At 37.5% G+C, this 21992-nt stretch overlaps 4 protein-coding genes across 7 annotated transcripts; 2 read left to right on the forward strand and 2 right to left on the reverse strand.

Moving 5' to 3' along the window:
• Positions 1–417: 417 nt before the first annotated feature.
• On the reverse strand, positions 418–795 carry LOC107828974 (uncharacterized). Its single transcript, XM_016656374.1, has one exon. It carries the CDS (start codon positions 793–795, stop codon positions 418–420), a length of 378 nt encoding a protein of 125 aa, XP_016511860.1.
• A 129-nt stretch (positions 796–924) lies between these two features.
• LOC142174885 (uncharacterized) lies at positions 925–2511 on the reverse strand. Its single transcript, XM_075241275.1, has 3 exons — positions 2174–2511; positions 1143–1693; positions 925–1055 (listed from the first exon to the last, which is right to left on the reverse strand). The coding sequence occupies exons 1-3, from the start codon at positions 2509–2511 to the stop codon at positions 925–927; spliced, it is 1020 nt and encodes a 339-aa protein (XP_075097376.1).
• Positions 2512–5025: 2514 nt separating this feature from the next.
• Positions 5026–9164, forward strand: LOC107828976 (LEAF RUST 10 DISEASE-RESISTANCE LOCUS RECEPTOR-LIKE PROTEIN KINASE-like 1.1). Of its 4 annotated transcripts, none has more exons than XM_075241323.1 (5): positions 5026–5923; positions 6429–6464; positions 6606–6857; positions 7135–7917; positions 8858–9164. In XM_075241323.1, exons 1-5 carry the CDS (start codon positions 5209–5211, stop codon positions 8878–8880), a joined length of 1809 nt encoding a protein of 602 aa, XP_075097424.1. In that variant the 5' UTR covers positions 5026–5208; the 3' UTR covers positions 8881–9164. The 4 variants fall into 4 exon arrangements, with proteins under 4 accessions (XP_075097424.1, XP_016511863.1, XP_016511862.1 ...); XM_016656377.2 differs by having other exon boundaries at positions 5029–5923; positions 8839–9163; XM_016656376.2 differs by lacking the exon at positions 8858–9164 and having other exon boundaries at positions 5030–5923; positions 6432–6464; positions 7135–8120.
• A 2440-nt stretch (positions 9165–11604) lies between these two features.
• On the forward strand, positions 11605–14564 carry LOC107828977 (LEAF RUST 10 DISEASE-RESISTANCE LOCUS RECEPTOR-LIKE PROTEIN KINASE-like 1.1). The gene is made up of 4 exons (XM_016656378.2): positions 11605–12436; positions 12533–12562; positions 12894–13151; positions 13440–14564. Exons 1-4 carry the CDS (start codon positions 11719–11721, stop codon positions 14405–14407), a joined length of 1974 nt encoding a protein of 657 aa, XP_016511864.1. The 5' UTR covers positions 11605–11718; the 3' UTR covers positions 14408–14564.
• The last annotated feature ends 7428 nt before the right edge of the window (positions 14565–21992 follow it).

The raw sequence follows: 21992 nt of genomic DNA on the forward strand, positions 1-21992 counted from the left end.
TTACTCAGTTACATATAACTGAAATGATTGCATACAGAAGAATACATCATATATTTAGACCGACAAACTATAAACTATAATTACGTCTTAGCTTATGAATACAATGACATACATCAAAAATCTGCTGTACTTTAGGCAACTGAAGTGTAACAAAAATATTAGAAGGCTACGGAATGACAATACGTCTGTATAAAAAATTCTGTATAATACAGATTTGTTAGTTGTATTCTTATGTATTCGAATAGTTGATTTTTGTAGCATGTATTTAGTTTTATTCATATGTATTCAACTCAGATCTTCGATAAAATATGTGTTGCATGCAGTTGAATTTAGTTATATTCATATGTATTCATGACAGTTGTATTATAAAAATGTGTTGTATTTAGTTGTATTCATGTCAGCTATTTCGGAAAACAATTAAGCTATATAATATAATGACATTACAGTCATGCATGTAGACATTGCCTCATTCAAAGTCAGCATTTCTTGGTATTTTTTTCCAAGCGTTGTGTATGTCTGTGTAGCTTCTTTGTGGTTATTACAATTCCAACGTCCAAACATCTTCCTAACTTCTTCGTGGAAGTCGTATATTGGCAATTCCCTTGCTGACACTAGTGCGGCATTGATTGACTCAACAATATTTGTCGTCATTGTCCATCCCCTGTTAACATGTGCATACAACCTAGCCCACTTTTCGTATCCAGTTAACTCCAAGTATTCTTTCACCCTAATATCTACCTTCTCCACTATCTCCATCAGACTGTCAAATTCAGCTTGTGTGTATGCTTTTGCCATCGAGAAGTATATCTTGCTCCACTTGGCATGGCTCTTTTTGAATTTCTTATATACGTTGTTCCATAGATGCCATATACAAGCAAAATGTGGTACAACTGGATACACTCTCGACACAAATTTAATGATACTCTAATTTCTATTTGAAACGATGTACATGTTTTCCCTGTCACCGTATGCTATCTTGAATTGCTCAAAAAACCACGTCCAAGCAGCAACGTTCTCTGAATCAATAACACCATATGCTAGTGGTAATATATGACCTGTAAAGACAGTTGAATACATATTTTTAAAACATATATGTCAATCTTTAAAATATTAACAGATTTTATTATAATTCACGTACTCACCTGCACCATCCAACGTGCTTGCCGAAACGAATGTCCCGGTGTAGTAAGATTTTCGGTGACTTCCATCCACAACAACAATAGGTCTACAATGATCAAACCCCTTTATAAAGGCATACAAAGATATATACACGTACATGAATTCATTTTTGGGCGATTTTACCATTCTGATGTGGGAACCTGGATATGTCATATCCATTGTATATAAGTATCCTGGTAATTTTTTGTATGAATCAGCCGGTTCACCTCTCAAAAAATTCATTGCCTTTTCTTTAGCCCTCCACGCCAACATGTAGCTAACATCTACACCTAAATCTGATTTCACATTATCAATAATATCCTTTGGAGTGTATTTCCTCTTATGATTAGTAAGCTTAGGCCTAATCATACTACCTATAAGGCTGCTACTTGCCTGTCGATGCTCATACACCTTGTCCTTCAGCGGACATGTATGGTTATCAATGAACTCTCTCACTTTGAAAAGCTCTGATTTGTTAATGCTTGAAGCCTTAAACCTCCATTCACAATCTTCTGAAATACATAATAATGCATATCTGCAAAGAATTAATAATTGTACATATGATTAGCATAAGTATTTACAAAAATATGCACACACACACACACACACACACACACACACACACACACACACACACACACACATATATATATATATATATATATATATATATATATATATATATATATATATATATATATATATATATATATATATATATATATATATATACAATTATTGTTATATGCATACACTTAAAAAGGACAGTAAACAAAATACGAAAATAATTAGAGACACTTTAATGTAATTATACCAGTAAAATACATTTGAATACATGTATTTAAGGACCATGAACAAACATATGTTAAACACATCAGTGATGATCAAGTGAAAATTCACAAATACGCATAAATACATCAACGTTTAACTTGCAGCTCGAACCAATAATACAGAATACAAAAAAAAAATACACGCAAACCAGACAGCATTAGGCCTATCAACCCGGAATTGAAACCTTTGAGATATAGCATAATTCTCCATCACTTCTTTCAATGTAGCCTTATCCTTATATACTTGTCCAACAATAACCTCCCTTTGATTAGTTTTTGAAATTATCAAATCCTTGTTCAGTTCAAACACCCCAATTGCTTCTCTTGAATTGATAAGATCTAGAGCAAGCGTATCATCTGTATCAGAATCATACCTTTGGAGAGATTTGTCTATTTGCAAAATATCTCCTTCACTTAAAGTACCACAGGATACATGTTCTTTTTCAATCGTTGTTATGCACAAAGGATACATCCCGAATTCTCTGTTCTCTTTTTTCAACTCTATATACACCCTGTAACCCATGTCATTGTGTATTTCTATTGGCATGGTATTCCCTTCTACTTTGTATTGAATTTTAATGGATTGTGTGCTCAAATCTATGCCCAGTTGATTAGAAATTGAAGCAACCAAATCATTATATGACACATACTCCTTTATCAGTATTCCTCGATTGAAAAATTGACGTAATTGCCCTCATCGTTCCACTTGCCAGAATGACGCAACAACACCGTTAAACTTATCATATGTATAATGGAACTATACCGTATTTTGAATACAATTGTATCAATCGTAATTTTCCATGGTTGAATTGAGAACTGCGAACAGAGAAAAAGGAGAAGTGAATGGAAGAACTGCGAACAGATGTTGCTCTTGTTTTCGCTAATTTTTTTGTTGAATCGTGAATAGAATAATACAGATTAATGGGTAATAGCTTTTGTTCATTGAGTTGAATTAGGAGAATATCAGGTGATTTGATTTCCTTTCCGTTTTTAACTAGTTCAACCTTGCAGATTTTACACAAATACGTTACTGTATTCACGATAAGACCGCGTGAATACAGTCAAATACATATCAACCTTAGCTCCCTTTTTAACGCCTATTTTTGTTATTGTATTAATGAATACAATAACTTAAATACATCAGATACATTATATAACCACATAAAAGGCATCTATAACACGTAATATAACAAAAGGTATCTATAAATGGCTAATTAGACCTAAAAGATGGTGCTTTATGAAAAATTCTCTAAATTTATCCTCAAATTTGGACTATGGTTTAAAATTAGGGGTTTTGGCATGGTATAACAATATACCCATATAATTGGCAGAAAATAGCCCTAGTTATAGATATTGGCATCAAATAGCCAATAAATATATCACAATAATAATATGTATATCACAACTTTTTTTTCTTCTTTGTCTATATCAACATGTATATTAAAATTTTATTTTCATTCTTTGTATATAAATAATGTTATTCTTTGTATATCAATAATATAAAATTATATATATAGTTATTGCTACCTTTATATCAATGTATATCACAATAAAAATATTATATTATTTGTATATCACAGTGCATAGTACATTGAACATGTGTATACCAAAATTGTAACTCGTGTATATCTCTATGTACATCAGTGATATCTCATGTATATTATGTGTATCTGTGAATATCCATGAAAATATGTGTTATATATATGATATACAATATGATATACACGGGCGTCCATAAAAAAATTATATTATGTATATGATATACAAACTGATATACACAGACGTCCTTAAAACCTGTGTGTGATATACAAACTGATGTACTCGATATACAACGTGATATACACATTAGTTTGATTTTTAGGTCTGATTTTTTACCTGAAACCAGTTTAAATCACTTCTAATCCTGCTCAAATTTTGTATATATCCTCGTTTAGGTACTATCAACCAATTTCAATCATAACCACTCATTCAATCCAACCAAAAAAAAAAGGAAGAGAGAAGAAAAACAAAGTTGAAATATATTTTTTCTTTCTTAGTTTTTGTTAATCTTGCTCAAATTTTGTATATAGCCTCGTTTAGGTATTTTCATGAGGTATTTTCATCCAATTTTAATCATACCTACTCATTCAATCCAACCAAAAAAAAAGAAGAGAGAAGAAAAACAAAGATGAAATATATTTTTTCTCTCTTTGTTTTTGCTTTTGATGTTAGATCAACCTTACCTTTTCATCCCACTGATTTTTTTTGCATAATTTGCAAGAATTTTTGCTAAACTTTGAGAGCAAAAGAGAAGAGATAGAAGAAGAAATACAAGGAGAGAAAGGGAGAGGGGAGCCAAAATAAGCGTGTAGTTTTTTTTATTTTAGATTTGACTATATAATGCCAACTGTTTGGGGCTATCTTTACGAAAATTAATATAAGGCTAAAAAATTACCAATTTCTACTGTGTGTTGTTATAGGATGCCAATTTTTCTTAAAAGTATCCTCAAGTTGGAGATTCGTTAAGGTTATGGGCCAACACGAGACTTTTTCCTAACTGTAGGGCTAATATTAGACCAATAAAATTGTTCAATCTCGAATAGTACAAGGGCAAATTTGACCATTTCCTTTAATTCTATTTCACATTCTGGCTCTAGCCAATGGTTGACCTGCCAAAAACAAGACAAAAAAAAGAAGAAAGAATATTCCACCTCTATAATCATGTTTCATTGAACAAAGATTTTATATATTTGCTCCCTTTTATTTAACGGTTTATTCTGATGAGATCACATTCAAACAAGTTTAGTCTCAAAGTAAAGTACAGCTTTATATTCTTAAGGAAATTGCATTATAATAAATTTAGCTGTCACCACTTGTTCTCAGAAAAATACAATGGAGTAGAAACCCAGGCATAGACTCATTCAAAACTACATTCTGGAATTTGACAAAATGATTATTTTAAAGAGTCAAATGATTGTAAGTCTTTTTATTCGGCTAGCTATATTTGATTTCTTATTTAAATTTGCAGCCTTAAATGTCCCCACTGGTTTTGGCTTTTATTTTATTGCTAAATTATATATTTTTTACATGTCTGTTTCTTGAATTATTGGTACAAGATAAGAAAGTCCAAAGTCAAGTATAAGAGGGATTCAGAGTGAACATAAGAACATTTTGGTACTCATATTTTGTCTATAGTTTTTCTATATTTGTATGTAACTTGTTGAAGTTTAGAGTTAGACTAATGGCTGCAATATTATTTTGTGCTATGGTTTTGGTGTTTCATTTGCTTATCTTCAACTTGGTTAAAGGTGAGAGTAAATCTTGTCCAAAAGAGTTCAATTGTGGAAAGCTTGGAAATATGAGTTATCCATTTTCAGAAATCAAGAAACCTCATTGTGGATTATGCAAGATTGATTGTAATAACACTCTTGAAAATCCAAAAGTTGAGATTGAGGGAGAGTTATACAATGCATACAAGAAGTGGTTTTTGGTTAACAGTATCGATCTTTTGGACCCTATTCTTGATGTTTATTTAACTAACAGAAGTTGTAAATCCTTTGAAAGGAATCTATCTTTTCCAAATTCTCCTTCTGTTTCATTTGGAGTGTTCAACAATATCACTTTGTTCAAATGTATGAATAGAAGTATGGAGATAGATGGTTTTTTTCGGAGTTATGAGAACTACTCGAAATGTGATGGCTTTAGCTTATACTATCATAAACCAAGAACAAATCGAAGGCGTAGTATTCCAACTGGTGTTCTTCCTGCAAATTGTGCAGTTATTCGATTGCCTTTGACGTTTCTTTCGCCTTCAGAACCAATTCCTAATGATTTGTTTGATCTATTAAGTTCAAAGTTCAAGTTAGATTGGGAAGTGTCAAGAGATTGTTATGATTGTATCTATAGAGAAGGGCAATGCCAAAGTAACAGCAAAAACCTCTTCTTTTGCTCCAAAGGTAATATTGCATAGATAATGCTTGTCCGTTGTAGAAGGGGAGCTTTGGCGTAACTGGTAAAGTTGTTGTCATGCTATGTTGCTCGGACTCTCCGAACATGTCAGTGAGTGTGTGTCGGATCCTTCAAAATTGTGCATTTTTGGATGATCCGACACGGGTGCGGTGCCATTTTGGAAGGTCTGCACAACATAGCTGTCATATGATCAGGAGGTCAAGGGTTCGAGCTGTGGAAACAGCCTCTTGCAGAAATGCAGGGTAAGGCTGCATACAATAGACCCTTGTGGTCCGGCCTTTCCCCGAAACCCGCGCACACCGATAGCTTACTGCACCAGGCTGCCCTTTTAAATTTTAATGCTTGTCAATTGCTTGTTTAGATCTTATTTCAATTTTGGAAAGGATTTTAAATGTCTGCTATTTGGCACCTTCCAATATGTTTAATATGACATGTGTGCATTGCTTTAAGTCTTATTGTGACTAATTAATCTATCATTTGTGTTTTCTGCAGCAGCAAAAAGAAATTTGGGACTGGTTTTAGGCACAGGTAAATGTCTATAATCAATAAATATCCTATTGTTCTGCTCAAACTTAGAATTCTTTTATATATTGAGGGACAAATATGTATCCATTTCAATACCACAATCATAAAAATGTAACTTTGTGTAATATCTCATGTATTCTGCAGTGCTTTGTGGTTTCTTGATCATAGCAATCAGCATTGTGATACTTATAATCTGCTGTTGCAAGAAGGGTAATAGAAGTTTTGCGAATATTCTTCCGAGAAGCATCCCTTCAGACCCCTCAACACGAAGCTACGAGTTAGACAGCGGGTTCTTTGGCGTTCCCATCTTCACTTATGCTGAACTTCAACAAGCTACCATGAATTTTGATTCCACCAGAGAACTTGGAGATGGAGGATATGGAACAGTATACTATGGTAAGAAACTTTTTAGAAGCAACCCTCAATTCAATAATGCAGGTATTTAGCCATTAGTAGCGAAGCCAGAATTTTCATTAAGAGATATCAGAATTTAAAGAAATACACGAATAAGTCAAGGGAAAGGGATTCCATATATTAAAAAAAAATAAAGTTTACCTATCTAAACAGTGTAATTTTCACGACGAAGGGGTGTCAATTAGCTATGTGGCTCCGCCACTGCTGACCATCATTTTTTTCTTTTTCTTGAAGCTAATTGTTGTGTACTAAAAACTAGGGAAACTTCAGGATGGAAGAGAAGTTGCAGTGAAACGCCTCTACGACCACAATGCTAGGAGAAAGGAGCAGTTTATCACTGAGATTGAAATTCTAACAAGGCTAAGGCACAGAAATCTTGTTTCTCTTTATGGTTGCACGTCTAGACTCAGCGATCAACTTCTACTTGTTTATGAGTATGTCCCTAATGGAACGATCGCTGATCACTTGCATGGTCATAAGGCGAAGGATTGCTCGCTCACATGGCCTATTCGCATGAAAATTGCTATTGAAGCTGCCAGTGCTCTGGCTTATCTGCATGCTTCTGGTATAATCCACCGCGATGTGAAAAGTAACAACATACTACTTGATCAGAACTTCAGTGTCAAAGTCGGAGATTTTGGGCTTTCAAGACTTCATCCAAATGACATTTCTCACATATCAACTGCACCACAAGGTACCCCTGGATACGTCGATCCAAAGTACCACGAATGTTACCAGCTGACCGATAAAAGTGATGTTTATAGCTTCGGAGTAGTCCTCGTTGAGCTGATATCATCCATGCCTGCAGTAGATTTCAGTAGACGTAACGAAGAGATCAACTTGTCTAACTATGCTATAAACAGGATTTTAAGGTGTGCATTCGACGACTTGATAGACCAATCTCTTGGTTTTCATTCGGATAAAGAAGTTACGAGGATGACTACCTTAGTGGCCGAGCTATCTTTTCGATGCTTACAACTCGACAAGGACATGAGACCTAGTATGGTTGAAGTACTAGAAACATTGCAAGAGATTCAACAAGGTGAGTTCAAACATGACAAGAAAATGGAGGGTAATGTTAACAGTAAAGAGAGTGTAGAAATCCCTCTTTCACCTGAATCAGAAGACCATGTATTATTGAAGAAAAACAAGTTTTTAACTTCACCAAATTCTGTAACTCAAATGTGGACTAGTGACTCTAGTACAAGTACAACCACTAGTAGATGAGATTCATATGATTTTTTCTTTTGTTTTTTTTTTGTTTCCTAGATCATGTTGATAAGCAGAAATACACAGAAAATTGAGCCAAGTCATAACATTAACTGAATTTTAGTAGGTACTTGTTTCATGCTCACTAAAGAGCTTTAGCGTAACTGGTAAAGTTGTTGTCATGTGACCAGGAAGTCACGGGTTTGAGCCGTGGAAACAACTTTTTGCAGAAATGCAGGGTAAGGTTGCGTACAATAGACCTTTGAGGTCCGGCCATTCTCCGGACCCGTCGCGCATAGCGCGAGCTTAATGCACCGGACTACTTTTTTTTATTTTTTATTTTATAACTTGTTTCATGCTCATTGTTATATTGCCTGTCAAAATGTTTCCTATTCTGAATTAACTCATTCAAAATTGGAACTGAAGCATATCTGAAATAATATTTAAGCATATATAATTACATCAATTCTCTTCTCTTTTCCTAGCCACTCAAAAATAATTTTAACAATTTACACTATCATCATAGTCATCATTATATTTCACCATCATCAAAAAGGACTATTGCTGCTAAATTTTGTCTTTGGATGTTGACTTCGAGTTACATGAAACATATAATAACTTACCCCCTCCACCAAAACAAAAATTCATATCAAAAAATTGTTTTTATAAATAAATTTTGGATCATAGACCGGGAAATTATTAATATGATGGAATCAGGACACTTGCCTTATAAGCCCATTATTTCTGAATGTAGGTTGTTGATGGCTCGACAGGGAAATCCAGTCATCAGCCATAACTACAGGGAGCATAACCGGGTAGCGGACCTCCTAGCTAAAGAGGGAGCAACGAAGAAGCTTTTTGACAAACCAAGGATATTTTGGCAGTTCCTTCGGTGTTTGCTAATGATGCAATGTGGGCAGACATCTCGGGAAATACATTTGATAGAAAAAATACAAAATGTAATATTGCTAATATTTTGGATACAATGTTGGCCACCTGGACAACTCTATACACATGATTATGATGTAATTATTAGTTAATTATAATTATTCAGTTCACCAAAAAAAATGAGAAAAGCAAAATAAAAAGAACTATATCACACTTTTATACACCGATCCATTGGCGGATCCATCCTTGTCCAAGGACGCCGGAAAAATACCAATAGATTAATTTTTTTTCTAATGTGTATATAGTATATGTTGAATCTCCTTAACTTACCACCAAAGAATATGGTGCAGTAGATAGAACTGCTCTTCCCTTAACCAAAGGTCTCGGGTTCGAGCCCTGGGTATGAAATTTTTTTTGGTAGGGAGCGCTTCCCCCGAATGGGGCCCTAACGCGGCGCGAATCCGGATATAGTCGGGCTCCAATACGGGTACCGGACACCGGGTGGGAAATCAAAAAAAAAAATCCCCTTAACTTTTCGTATACTTCTTTATAGTTTGATTCCCCTTAGTGAAAATTCTGGCTTTGCCACCGACCCCACGTAGAAAAACTCTTATGCTGCAAGTGTAGGCTATTGGATATATCAAGAGGAGCAAATGTATGATAAGTCACATGATCATAAAAATGATGTTGATTCCTCTAGAAGAGATTGAATTAGTTCAAGAAAAGACGGATGAGGTTATTGACCAACATAACTTGAACTCTTTATATGGCCAATATTTGTGTGGATTTCGACATGAAAATGCAACTAAAAATGGTTGGTGAAATTAGCAAAATAACTTGGACATTTTGTATCCAAAAAATGACATTGTATAGCCGTTGTAAAAATAATAGGCGAAAAAATGTATAAAATGTGTATATTTTTTGTATATATATAAATTATGTGTGTTATATACAAATTATACAAGTAAATAGTAAATAATTTTTCGGCTATCAAATGTAAATAGTTTCTGGCGCGGGCTAAAAGTGATAATACCCCTTTTGTATCATGTTGCAGTGTAGAAAATATAACTTAAAGTTTATGTTACTCGGACTTTTTAAAAATGTTACTGCACCCGTATCGGATCCTCCCAAGATACACTGCTTTTGGAGTATTTGACATACATCTTGTGGTATTTTTGAAGGGTCCGAGCAATATAGCTTAAATTTAAGGTTTTCTTCCTCGTAGATTTATCTATGTAAAGATGATGTTTGGTTACTCTATATTTGACTTAGTGAGGTTAAGTTGAATGAATTGTCTTAAACTTTCTCTTATTTTTTTCTTGTTTAATAAGAACTAGACACCTTACTGTCTTTAATTAAAAATAATAATAAAGTAAGTTATATAGATAACTATATTATGGTGTTCAAGAATTCCACTAATCTTGATTTAGAATGGTCTAAGTTGGTCTTAAGAATTCCATCGCATTAAATGACTCATTTTCGGCAGAGTTTAGAAGTAATTTGGATGTATTAAATAAGTTTCGGTTCAAAAAAAATTAGAAGAAAATTTTTGACGTAAAATGCAAGTTTTTAATATAAAACAGTGTAAAACAATTAACACTAGAAATATATGATAAATAGGCTGATTTTTTAAGCTCCCCAACTTTTGAACCAAAAATGGCAACTTTTGGATAGTGGTAAATTTAGGGATTATTGAATAGATTATTTGATTTCTTAAATCTTGTCCAATATGGCATCCTTCATTCAGAAAGAATGGAAAAGAACAAAACAAAAATTTAATTCTTTGCCCATTTTCCCCATAAAAATATTATTTATATACCAAGAAGAGCCAAAAGTGAAAAGGATTTATATAAAGTGTCTTTTTCAACTTTTAATTGAAGGTACTCATTTTTCCTAACTACTTTATGGGGTCATCTTATATGTGGGAGGAATGATTTGAAATGTTCTCTTTTTAATAAGTCATGTTTCAAAGCTCACCCTCAAATGATGTGGTGGGAAAGATGTTTCGCGTTCGAGCCCTTAGATTAAATAACTTTTTGGTAGCAACGTTTTGCCTTTCTTGCACACTTGCGTGATATGAATCTGAACTAGTCGCGTCAGTGGATTTTTAATACAAGGAACATTTTTGTCTTTGAACCTTAATAAATTAAGGAAGACAAAGGGCAGCTTGATGCATACAGAGGCGGAGCCAAGATTTGAACCGTGTGGGTTCGGGATTGTATTCTTTTTAAGTTACTGAGTTCTAAGTTAATAAGTTATACATATTCAATGGATTTCTTAAGATAAATACATGGTTTGAACGAAAGCTACTGGGTGCGGCCGAACCTGCATCCCGCACCCTGTCTCTGCCCCTGATGCACAAAGCATCTTGCGTTCATGCAGGGTCGGGGAAGAGCCGTACCCGAGGGAGTGTGAGCTGGACAGTCTATCCTAATACAAGCATTTGTGGCCGCTTCAATAAATAGAAGGAAGATGAATAGAAAATTCCCCATTGTGTAAAAGTCACAAGGTCCCACACTCCATTTTGGCCAATCTTCCGTTAGATTGTCTTTCTTCAAAGTCTTGCTTCCACATGTTTAAGTCAACTTAACGTGTCCAAAAGACAACAAAAATTAATGCAAAATCCTATGGCTAAGCAAAAACAAACAATAAAAGAAACTCTGCAAACTTAAGATTTTGTTAAAACATTCTTGGTTATTCTTGTTAATGTTGTTGTTTTTTTCTTTTTTATCCAAAAGGGTATATCATGGATTTATTTTCTTGGTTTTTTATTTCCATTTTGTTTCATTTTTGGTGCTTTAATTCAGCTCTAGGACAGAACACATCCTCCTCAAGTTGTACTAAAGAATTCCAATGTGGAAACTTAGGAAATTTGAGCTTTCCTTTCTACAAATCCACACAAATTGATTGTGGTTTGTGTAAAGTGGATTGTGAAGCAACTCCAAATCCCATAATTGAATTGGATGGAGTGAAATATCAAGCACTTGAGAAATCTGAAGTTTTCATCAAAATTAAGGACACTATTCTTGGAAATCTTTTGGAAAACAAGAGTTGCCAATCTTTTGATAGAAATCTGTCTTTAACAATCTCTCCTTCAATCACATATAGATTCAGCCCCTATCTCACTTTGTTCAAATGCAATAATAGCCAAAAGAGACATGAAGAAGTTTTCATTTCCACAAGATATCACAGCTACAATAGCTGTGAAAGTTTCATATTATACTATAACCTCTCAATGGATTACTATCCAGGATTTCCTCTTCCTAGTAGCTGTTCCTTTATTCGGCTGCCCGTGCCACCGAATTCAGAATCAAAATCAGAAAAAAATGGCCTATTTGGTATGTTAACTGATGAAGTTGTACTAGGATGGACTGTGTCTGATGAGTGTAATCGGTGTTACTATAGAGGAGGCAGATGTCAAACTGATGAAACTACTAACAAATTTCATTGTTATAATACCAAAGGTAAAGAACTTTTGTCATGGTTCACATTAATGGTTTTGGTTCTGTTTTTATAAACTTTGGTTCAACTTACATTTGCATTGTTTACTATGGTTGCAGGAAATAAAAAAGTGAAAGTGATTGTTGCAGGTACTTACCTATTCCATTATCTACTATTTTGTTGTTGTCCATCACAAGATTTAGTCTTTGTACTATTTATTCAACTTTAGTCCACACTGTATTATGTCCTTTGATCGATATATTGTGTCTCGTTGGTACTATCTTTTTGGTGCATGTTGTTGTTACTATTCTATTGTCTTATTTCATCTTCTTGATGGTATATCGGAAACAACCTCTCTACCCAACCCCCAGGGCCGGGGTAAGGTCTGCGTACACACTACCCTCCTCAGACCCCACTTGTGGGATTATACTGGGTTGTTGTTGTTGTTGTTGTTGTTGATCGGTATATTTTGTGCTTCAGTTTCAGCATTTATCGGTTTACTTTTTGGACTCTGCACAATTGCCTGTGTTATATGGTTTTGCAAGAGGAGGAAAAATGATTCTTCACCATTTCTTTCAAGAAATACATCTGGTGTTTCAATGATTCATCAAGAGATCGAGGAACGTAGCCAATATCTTGGAATCCCGGTATTCTCCTACAGAGAACTTGAAGAAGCCACCAACAAATTCAACTCTTCTAAACAACTTGGTGATGGAGGTTATGGAACTGTGTACTATGGTAAGAAAGATTTTTAACACATTTGTCCGGTTGGCCAAAAATAATTACAGTCGTAGCCAAATATAGAAAAAAAATACACCGACTATCTATAAAATATGTATATTATATACATTGATATACAAAAATATACATGTGCTAGCTATTATTTTGAGGGGCGGCTTACTACGTAGATGAATAATATTCTAAAAAAAATCCACAAAAGTCTGTTTTCTTAGTTTTGCTTTCTGAGGGGCAATGTAACTAATAAGCATCTTGATCTAACAGCTATTACTGTATGTTTAAAATCAGGGAAACTTAGAGATGGAAAAGAAGTTGCAGTTAAGCGCCTTTATGAGCACAACCACAACCAAATGAAACAGTTCATCAATGAAATTGAAATTCTTACTCGCCTTAGGCATCCGAATCTTGTTATCCTTTATGGATGCACATCAAGACGTAGTCGTGAACTCTTCCTTGTTTATGAGTACATTCCCAATGGAACAATTGCTGATCACCTGCACGGTCATAGAGCAAAGGATAAGTTACTTACATGGCCTATACGGCTCAAAATCGCTATAGAAATTGCCAGTGCATTGGCTTACCTTCATGCTTCTGACATCATACACCGCGATGTCAAGACTAATAACATTCTCCTGGACAATGACTTTTGTGTCAAAGTAGCAGATTTCGGGCTGTCAAAACTCTTCCCTAATGATGTTACTCATATCTCAACTGCACCTCAGGGGACCCCGGGATATGTTGATCCTCAATATCATGAATGTTACCAGCTTACTGATAAGAGTGATGTTTATAGCTTCGGGGTTGTCCTCGTCGAACTCATATCATCAATGCCTGCAGTGGATATGAATAGACATATGCACGAGATTAACTTGGCTAACTTCGCGATGAACAGGATACTAAAATGTGCGTTTGAGGAAGTGATCGATCCATCTCTTGGATTCGAGACAAATGCTGAAATTAGGAGGATGACTATATCAGTTGCAGAACTAGCTTTTCAGTGCCTGCAAGGTGTGAAGGACATGAGGCCTAAAATGGAAGAAGTACTCGAGACGTTGAAGACTATTAAGGAAGGTGAATGGAAAAATTACCACAGAAAGGAGACCAGTGGTAAATGTACTGAGCTTAGAAGGGTAAAACCGCGCCTTCCTTCTGAAACGGAGGATGCTGTGTTATTGAAGAAAAATATTCCAGCTTCACCTGATACTGTGATTGATACATGGGCTAGTAGCTCCACTACAAATAGTACTGGAGGTTGATATTAGTATACTCTTTTTTCCCCTTCATGTTAGATAAACATCAGGACTAGCATAATGTCATGTATAGAGAAAAGAATTACTGTTTCAGCCTGTTTAATTGGTTGATGCTTAGAGCATATGTCATGAACATAGTAAATGAAGCTTTTTAAAGTGTTAATCATAGTTATATACGTATGGCTTCTTAGTCATCGACCAAGTCCTATGTTGCTCGTACCCTCCAAAAATGTCGCCGTACCTGTGGCAGATCCTCCAAAAATGATCCTCCAAATATGATGACTTTTGGAGGATCGGATACACACCCGACAACACTTTTGGAGGATCCGAGCAACATAGACCAAGTCATCATGAACATAGCAAGTGAAGCTTCTTAAAGTATTAGTTATAGTAATATATGTATATGTCTCCTTAGTTCATCAACCAAGTAAAACATTCTCCTTTCGACTGGTTTCTTAAAGCTTGTTGGTCTGAAACTGGAAGCTTAGAATTGGTGCAAATAATGGTTTACTTTGTACTATATAAAGATTTCTATGAAAGCCTCTTCTTTATGTTGGTGAATGAATGACATGACATCAAGCAATTTTGCTTCTTTTTCATGCAATCTCTCTTTGTAGTCAACTGCATTGATTTCATTCCTTATGAATTTACTACAAAAATCCACATAATATATGTAGTATCTAAGAGTACAGTCTAGAGATCAAAGAAGTCGTGAAAACCATAGAAGACCGGAGATCAAATTAATAGATATAGTTACCTAATACCTGTACTGGTGGAAGATAACATGTATCTAGCAGAAACGGTATAATATCTGTCATCGAGCTAAAATTCCACTTGGAATATATTGTTTTTTGCTAATATTTCTATTTTTACATAGAATCAAGTGAACATTGTCCTGTTCCAGCATTCAACATTTTGTTTGGAAAGTGTGTGGGAAGTACAAGGGTATTGCCCTTTTGAAGGGAATTTTCATGTTCTTTTTTCTGTTGGTGATTTTGACTGTAATGGCTGTCAAGAAAGTAGATGAGATGAGATTTCAAACTGTTACGATCCGGATTTTCCACCTTCGGGGGTCGTGATGGCGCCTACTAATAAGAACTAGGCAAGCCAACTTAAATTACTTTCCATTTAACACACATTCTTTTTTCATAATTATCAACATGTAATAAAGGCAACATAATTAAAATTTCAAGCGGAAGTCTTACTTATATAAAAACTGAATAGAAATGCGGAAAGTTTAACAAGATCCTTTACCCAAGATTGGTGTCACAATACTCACGAACTTCTAAGATTACTAAATACAATCGTCCGAAAGAAAATTATAATCTGTTTGTTTCGGTACAAAAGATAACAAACTGAATAAAGAGGGAGAGACTCCGGGCCTGCGGACGTCAGCAAGGCTACCTCGGTGTATCTGGACTGAAGGCCTGCTCCCGATCTACTGCTGCTGCCCAAAGACTGCTCCAACTCCGTGATCTGTGCAAAAGAGCACATAGTATAGCATCAGCACAACTGACTCCATGTACTGGTAAGTGTCTGGCCTAACCCGGCGAGGTAGTGACGAGGCTAGAACCAGACTCCAGATAAACCTGTGCAGTTATATGATATACGGCAAAGAAATAGCAGGTAATAACAAGTAAACTGGGGAGGGGAAACATGCTATGAGATAGCAAATAAAAATAAAATATCAGAGATGAAAGAGTAAGCATCTACAACCTAGCTTCTAACACAGAATAAAGGAAATAAGACAACTTTCATGTTCAATTCACCTTGTTGCAGGCGTGCAACCCGATCCCATTTCATCATGTTTCGTGGTAGGCGTACCACTCGCTCCCATTTCAATGTCATTTGTGGTAGGTGTACCACTCGCTCCCATTTCAATATCATTTGTGGTAGGCGTACCACTCGCTCCCATTTCAATATCATTTATGGTAGGCGTACCACTCGCTCCCATTTCAATATCATTTGTGGTAGGCATACCACCCGCTCCCATTTCTTTCAACATATTACACAATATAATTCCGGCAAGGGAAAAAGGAATATTAAATCAACTATCCAGGCAAGGGAGATCCAGCTATAACCAATCTTATTCAATTTCTACTTAGCATAGTTAAAAACAGATACTCAGTATTAACGCTCATCAAACAAGTCTTTCATAGAATCAATTAAGAATACACAATTATCAATTTAAGACCCACAGTCATGCTCGACACCAACATATGGATACTCGTCACCATGCCCACACGTCGTCCTCAACACATAACAAGTAGAAATTATAACTCAACTCCTAATCCCTCAAGCTAAGGTTAGACCGAACACTTACCTCAACTTCCACGGCCGAATCAATCCACAACAATCGCTTTCTCTCTCAAATTCGGCTCCAATTCAATCAAATCTAGGCAATAACGATTTTATAATATCAATATAAGCTAAACAAATCAAACTCAATGCCTAAATATAGATTTCTAAGCTTTCCTCCCAAAATTCCAAAAAGAAAATCGACCCCAGACCCGCTTGGTTAAAACATGAGGTTCGGACCAAATTGATATCATCCATTCATCCACGAGCCCGAATATATAATTTGTTTTCAAATTCGACCCCAAAACGAGGTCTAAATCAAAGAAAATCGAAAAGCCCTAACTCTCCCTTTCCCCCCAATTTCAACCCTAGATTACATGATTTAGGTTTAGAAACTCATTAATTAATGAAGGAAGATGAAGGAAATGAGTGGGAATTTACTTACCCAAAAAGCTTTGGTGAAGAAGTGCTCAAACATTCGCTCAAGAGCTGTGGGGAAGAAGAACTCGTGTGAAATATGGACTAAATCCCGTCACTGTTCTGTTTTGGGTATTTAAAATCACTGGGCAAAAATTCCCTATGCGATCGCGAAAAAAGGTAATGTGATCGTATAGGGTAAGGGGAAGCTGGTCATTGCGATCGCGGAAGGGCTGCTGCGAACGCATAGAAGAAAAGGCTGTGCATTCCAGGTTTGGACTTAATGAAACGCGAACGCGAATTAAAGGTTGCGTTCGCATTGAATGATATGGCTAAGCTATGCGATCGCGGATGAATCTATGCGATCACGTAGAACAAATGTGGGGCACCTGAAGGATTACTCTATGCGATCGCATTGCTACCTATGCGATCACATAGAACTGGATACCAGAACATCAGAACTGAAACTTCTGCAATTTTTCTAAGGCCAAAACCACTCTGAAACACTCCCGAGCCCTCGGGGCTCCTAACCAAACACACACACTAACTCAACAACATCCTACGAACTTAATCATGTGGTTAAATCGCCAAAATAACATCATAAACGAGGAATCAAACCTCAAAATCATCACTTTTTCATCAAACTTCATAAACTTCCAAATTTAGAGTTTTAGGTCCGAAACATGTCAAATGACGTCCGATTTCAACCAAATTTCACAGAAAAATATTAATACACACATAAGACCTGTATCGGGCACCGGAACCAAAATACGGGCCTGATACCAACACGTTCTAATAAATCTTCATTTCAAATTTTCATATTAAATTTTAGAAAACAATTTCTTTCAAAAATTCATTTCTCGAGCTCGGGACCTCGGATTTTGATTCCGGGAATATGCCCGAGTCCCATATTTTTCTACGGACCCTCCGGGACCGTCAAATCACGGGTCCAGGTCCGTTTACCCAAAATCTTGACCAAACTCAACTTTTAACCATTTTAAAGCCACAATTTATCAAATTTCACATAATTTAACACATAAGCTTTTCCGGCTACGCGCCCGGACTGCGCACGCAAATTGAGGCAACTAAAGGTGAGGTTTTTAAGGCTTTGGAAGCACGGTAAAAGGGAAAAATCGGTGATGACCCTTTGGGTCGTCACATTCTCCACCTCTAAAATAACCGTTCGTCCTCGAACGGACAAAAGAAAGAAGTACCTGAGTCGGGAAATAGATGAGGATAACGGCTCCGCATATCGGACTCGGACTCCCAGGTCGATGCCTCAGGAGACTGACCTCTCCACTGAACACGAACCGAAGGAAAACTCTTCGACCTCAACTGGCGAACCTGCCGGTCTAGAATAGCTATCGGCTCTTCCTCATAAGATAAGTCCTTGTCCAACTGGACAGTGCTGAAATCTAACACGTGGGATGGATCGCCGTGATATTTCCGAAGCATGAAAACATGAAACACTGGATGTACGATTGATAAGTTCGGTGGCAATGCAAGTCTATAAGCCACCTCTCCCACTCGATCAAGAATCTTAAATGGACCAATGAACCTAGGGCTAAGCTTGCCCTTCTTCCCAAATCCCATCATGCCCTTCATAGGCGAGACACGGAGCAATACTCGCTCACCAACCATAAAAGCAACATCTCGAACCTTGCGGTCTGCATAAGTCTTCTGCTTGGACTGAGCTGTACGAAGCATATCCTGAATAATTCGAACCTTATTCAAGGCCTCCTGAACTAGATCTGTACCCAATAACCGAGCCTCTCCCGGCTCAAACCATCCAACTAGAGACCGACATCGTCTACCATACAACGCCTCATAAGGATCCATCTGAATGCTGGACTGGTAGCTGTTGTTGTAGGCGAACTCTGCTATAGGCAAAAACTGGTCCCACGAGCCTCCAAAATCAATGACACAGGCTCAGAGCATATCATCTAGAATCTGAATAGTCCTCTCGGACTGACCATCCGTCTGGGGATGAAATGTTGTACTCAACTCAACCTGGGTGCCCAACTCTCGCTGAACCGCTTTCCAGAAGCGCGAGGTAAACTGCGTACCCTGGTCCGAAATGATAGATACCGACACCCCATGAAGGCGAACAATCTCTCTGATGTAGATCTCAGATAACCTCTCGGATGAATAGGTGGCTGCAACAGGAACAAAATGCGCTGACTTGGTCAGCCTATCAATAATGACCCAAACTGCGTCAAACTTCCTCCGAGTCTGCGGGAGCCCAACAACAAAGTCCATAGTGATCTGCTCCCACTTCCACTCAGGAAGCTCAATCCTCTGAAATAATCCACCAGGCCTCTGATGCTTATACTTAACCTGTTGACAATTCAAACATCGAGCCACATATGCAACTATATCTTTCTTCATTCTACGCCACCAATAGTGTTGCCTCAAATCCTGATACATTTTCACAGCGCCCGGATGAATAGAGTATCGGGAGCTATGGGCCTCCTCTAAAATCAACTCTCGAAACTCATCCACATTAGGCATACAAACTCGACCTTGCAATCTCAAAACTCCATCATTACCTAAGGTAACCTGTTTGGCACCTCCACGTTGCACCGTGTCTCTAAGGACACACAAATGGGGATTATCAAACTGTCAATCATGGATACGCTCCCATAACGAAGAACGAGCGACCGTGCAAGCTAATACTCTACTAGGCTCAGAAATATCCAACCTCACTAACTGATTGGCCAAAGCTTGAACGTGCAAAGCAAACGGTCTCTCACCGACCGGAATATAAGCAAAACTGCCCATACTGGCTGACTTCTTACTCAAGGCATCGGCCACCACATTGGCCTTTCCCAGGTGATATAGGATAGTGATGTCATAATCTTTCAACAACTCCAATCACCTCCTCTGCCTCAAATTCAACTCTTTTTGCTTGAACAAATACTGAAGGCTCTTATGATCCGTGAACACCTCACACGCCACGCCATACAGATAGTGCCTCCAAATCTTCAATGCGTGAACAATGGCTGCCAATTCCAAATCATGCACTGGATAGTTCTTCTCATGAACCTTCAACTGCCTCGAAACATAGGCAATGACCTTGCCATCCTGCATCAACACTACACCAAGTCCAATACGAGATGCATCACAATAGACTGTATAAGGCCCTGAACCTGTGGGCAAAACAAATACTGGTGCCGTAGTCAGAGCTGTCTTGAGCTTCTGAAAGCTCACCTCACACTCGTCTGACCATCTGAACTGGGCTCCCTTCTGGGTCAACCTGGTCATCGGGGCTGCAATAGATGAGAACCCCTCTACGAATCGACGATAGTAGCCTGCCAATCCCAAGAAACTCTGAATCTCTGTAGCTGATGCTGGTCGAGGCCAGTTCTTGACTGCCTCAATCTTCTTTGGATCAACCTGAATACCCTCTGCTGATACAACATGACCCAGAAATGCAACTGAGCTCAACCAGAACTCGCACTTCGAGAACTTAGCATATAACTGACTATCCCTCTAGGTCTGAAGAACCACTCTAAGATGCTGCTCGTGCTCCTCCTTGCTGCGGGAATATATCAAAATATCATCAATGAAGACTATCACGAACGAGTCCAAATAAGGCCTGAACACTCGGTTCATCAAATCCATAAAGGCTGCAGGGGCATTAGTCAACCCAAATGATAAAACCAAGAACTCATAATGCCTGTACCGAGTGCGGAATGTTGTCTTAGGGATATCGGGTGCCCTAATTCTCAACTGATGGTAGCCAGATCTCAAGTCTATCTTTGAAAACACCTTTGCACCCTGAAGCTGGTCGAACAAATCGTCAATCCTTGGTAGTGGATACTTGTTCTTTATCGTAACTTTGTTCAATTTCCGGTAATCAATGCACATCCTCATCGAACCATCCTTTTTCTTCACAAATAACATTGGCGCACCACAAGGCGAAACGCTGGGTCTAATGAAACCCTTCTCAAGCAAATCCTGCAACTGATCCTTTAACTCTTTCAACTCTAGCGGGGCCATGCGATACGACGAAATGGAAATGGGCTGAGTACCCGGAGCCAAATTGATGCAAAAATTAATATCCCTATCGGGTGGCATCCCTGGCAAGTCTGATGGGAAAACCTCAGGAAACTCACTAACCACGGGCACAGAATCAATAGAGGGAATCTCAGCACTGGAATCACGAACATAAGCCACGTAGGCCAAACACCCCTTCTCGACCATACGCCGAGCCTTCACATACGAAATAACACTGCGGGTAGAATGACCAGGAGTCCCTCTCCATTCTAAACGGGGCAAATCTGGTAAGGCTAAAGTCACAGTCTTGGCATGACAATCCAAGATTGCATGATACGGGGACAACCAATCCATCCCTAATATAACGTCGAAATCCACCATATCTAAGAGCAACAAATCAACACGGGTCTCAAGACCCCTAAACACCACAACACAGGAACGATGAACCCGATCAACCACTATAGAATCACCCACTAGTGTAGATACATATACAGAAATACTCAAGGCCTCACTAGGCATAACCAAGTAGGGTGCAAAATAGGACGACACATATGAATACGTAGATCCAAGGTCAAATAGCACTAAAGCATATCTATCACAGACCAGAATAGTACTTGTAATAACAGCATCGGACGACTCAGCCTCTGGCCTGGCTAGCAAAGCATAACATCGGGGCTGGGCCCCACCTCCCTGAATCACGTCCCTGGGACGATCGGCTGCTGGCTGACCCCTACCTCCGGCGGTTTGAGCTCCATCTCTATGACCTCTACCTCCACCTCTACGTCCTCTACCATACGAATCTCTACCTCCAGACGAGGTACCACTGAATCTGCCTGAATGACGGGGCCTCTTATCCGACCCATGACCACCTCCCTAT

Source organism: Nicotiana tabacum, chromosome 20, assembly GCF_000715075.1.
Source record: "Nicotiana tabacum cultivar K326 chromosome 20, ASM71507v2, whole genome shotgun sequence".
Lineage (NCBI taxonomy): Eukaryota > Viridiplantae > Streptophyta > Magnoliopsida > Solanales > Solanaceae > Nicotiana > Nicotiana tabacum.

What these genes read in the sequence shown, in the direction of transcription:
- LOC107828974 (XM_016656374.1), bottom strand. Translation starts at nt 795, where the DNA reads ATGGCAAAAGCATACACACAAGCTGAATTTGACAGTCTGATGGAGATA.
- LOC142174885 (XM_075241275.1), bottom strand. Translation starts at nt 2,511, where the DNA reads ATGGGTTACAGGGTGTATATAGAGTTGAAAAAAGAGAACAGAGAATTC. An exon ending in AATTATGCTATATCTCAAAG is followed by an intron (nt 1,694 to 2,173) that starts GTTTCAATTCCG and finishes AATTCTTTGCAG; the next exon opens with ATATGCATTATTATGTATTT. An exon ending in AAGCACGTTGGATGGTGCAG is followed by an intron (nt 1,056 to 1,142) that starts GTGAGTACGTGA and finishes CTGTCTTTACAG; the next exon opens with GTCATATATTACCACTAGCA.
- LOC107828976 (XM_016656375.2), top strand. Translation starts at nt 5,209, where the DNA reads ATGGCTGCAATATTATTTTGTGCTATGGTTTTGGTGTTTCATTTGCTT. An exon ending in CCTCTTCTTTTGCTCCAAAG is followed by an intron (nt 5,924 to 6,428) that starts GTAATATTGCAT and finishes TGTTTTCTGCAG; the next exon opens with CAGCAAAAAGAAATTTGGGA. An exon ending in GGGACTGGTTTTAGGCACAG is followed by an intron (nt 6,465 to 6,605) that starts GTAAATGTCTAT and finishes TGTATTCTGCAG; the next exon opens with TGCTTTGTGGTTTCTTGATC.
- LOC107828977 (XM_016656378.2), top strand. Translation starts at nt 11,719, where the DNA reads ATGGATTTATTTTCTTGGTTTTTTATTTCCATTTTGTTTCATTTTTGG. An exon ending in TCATTGTTATAATACCAAAG is followed by an intron (nt 12,437 to 12,532) that starts GTAAAGAACTTT and finishes CTATGGTTGCAG; the next exon opens with GAAATAAAAAAGTGAAAGTG. An exon ending in AGTGAAAGTGATTGTTGCAG is followed by an intron (nt 12,563 to 12,893) that starts GTACTTACCTAT and finishes TTTGTGCTTCAG; the next exon opens with TTTCAGCATTTATCGGTTTA.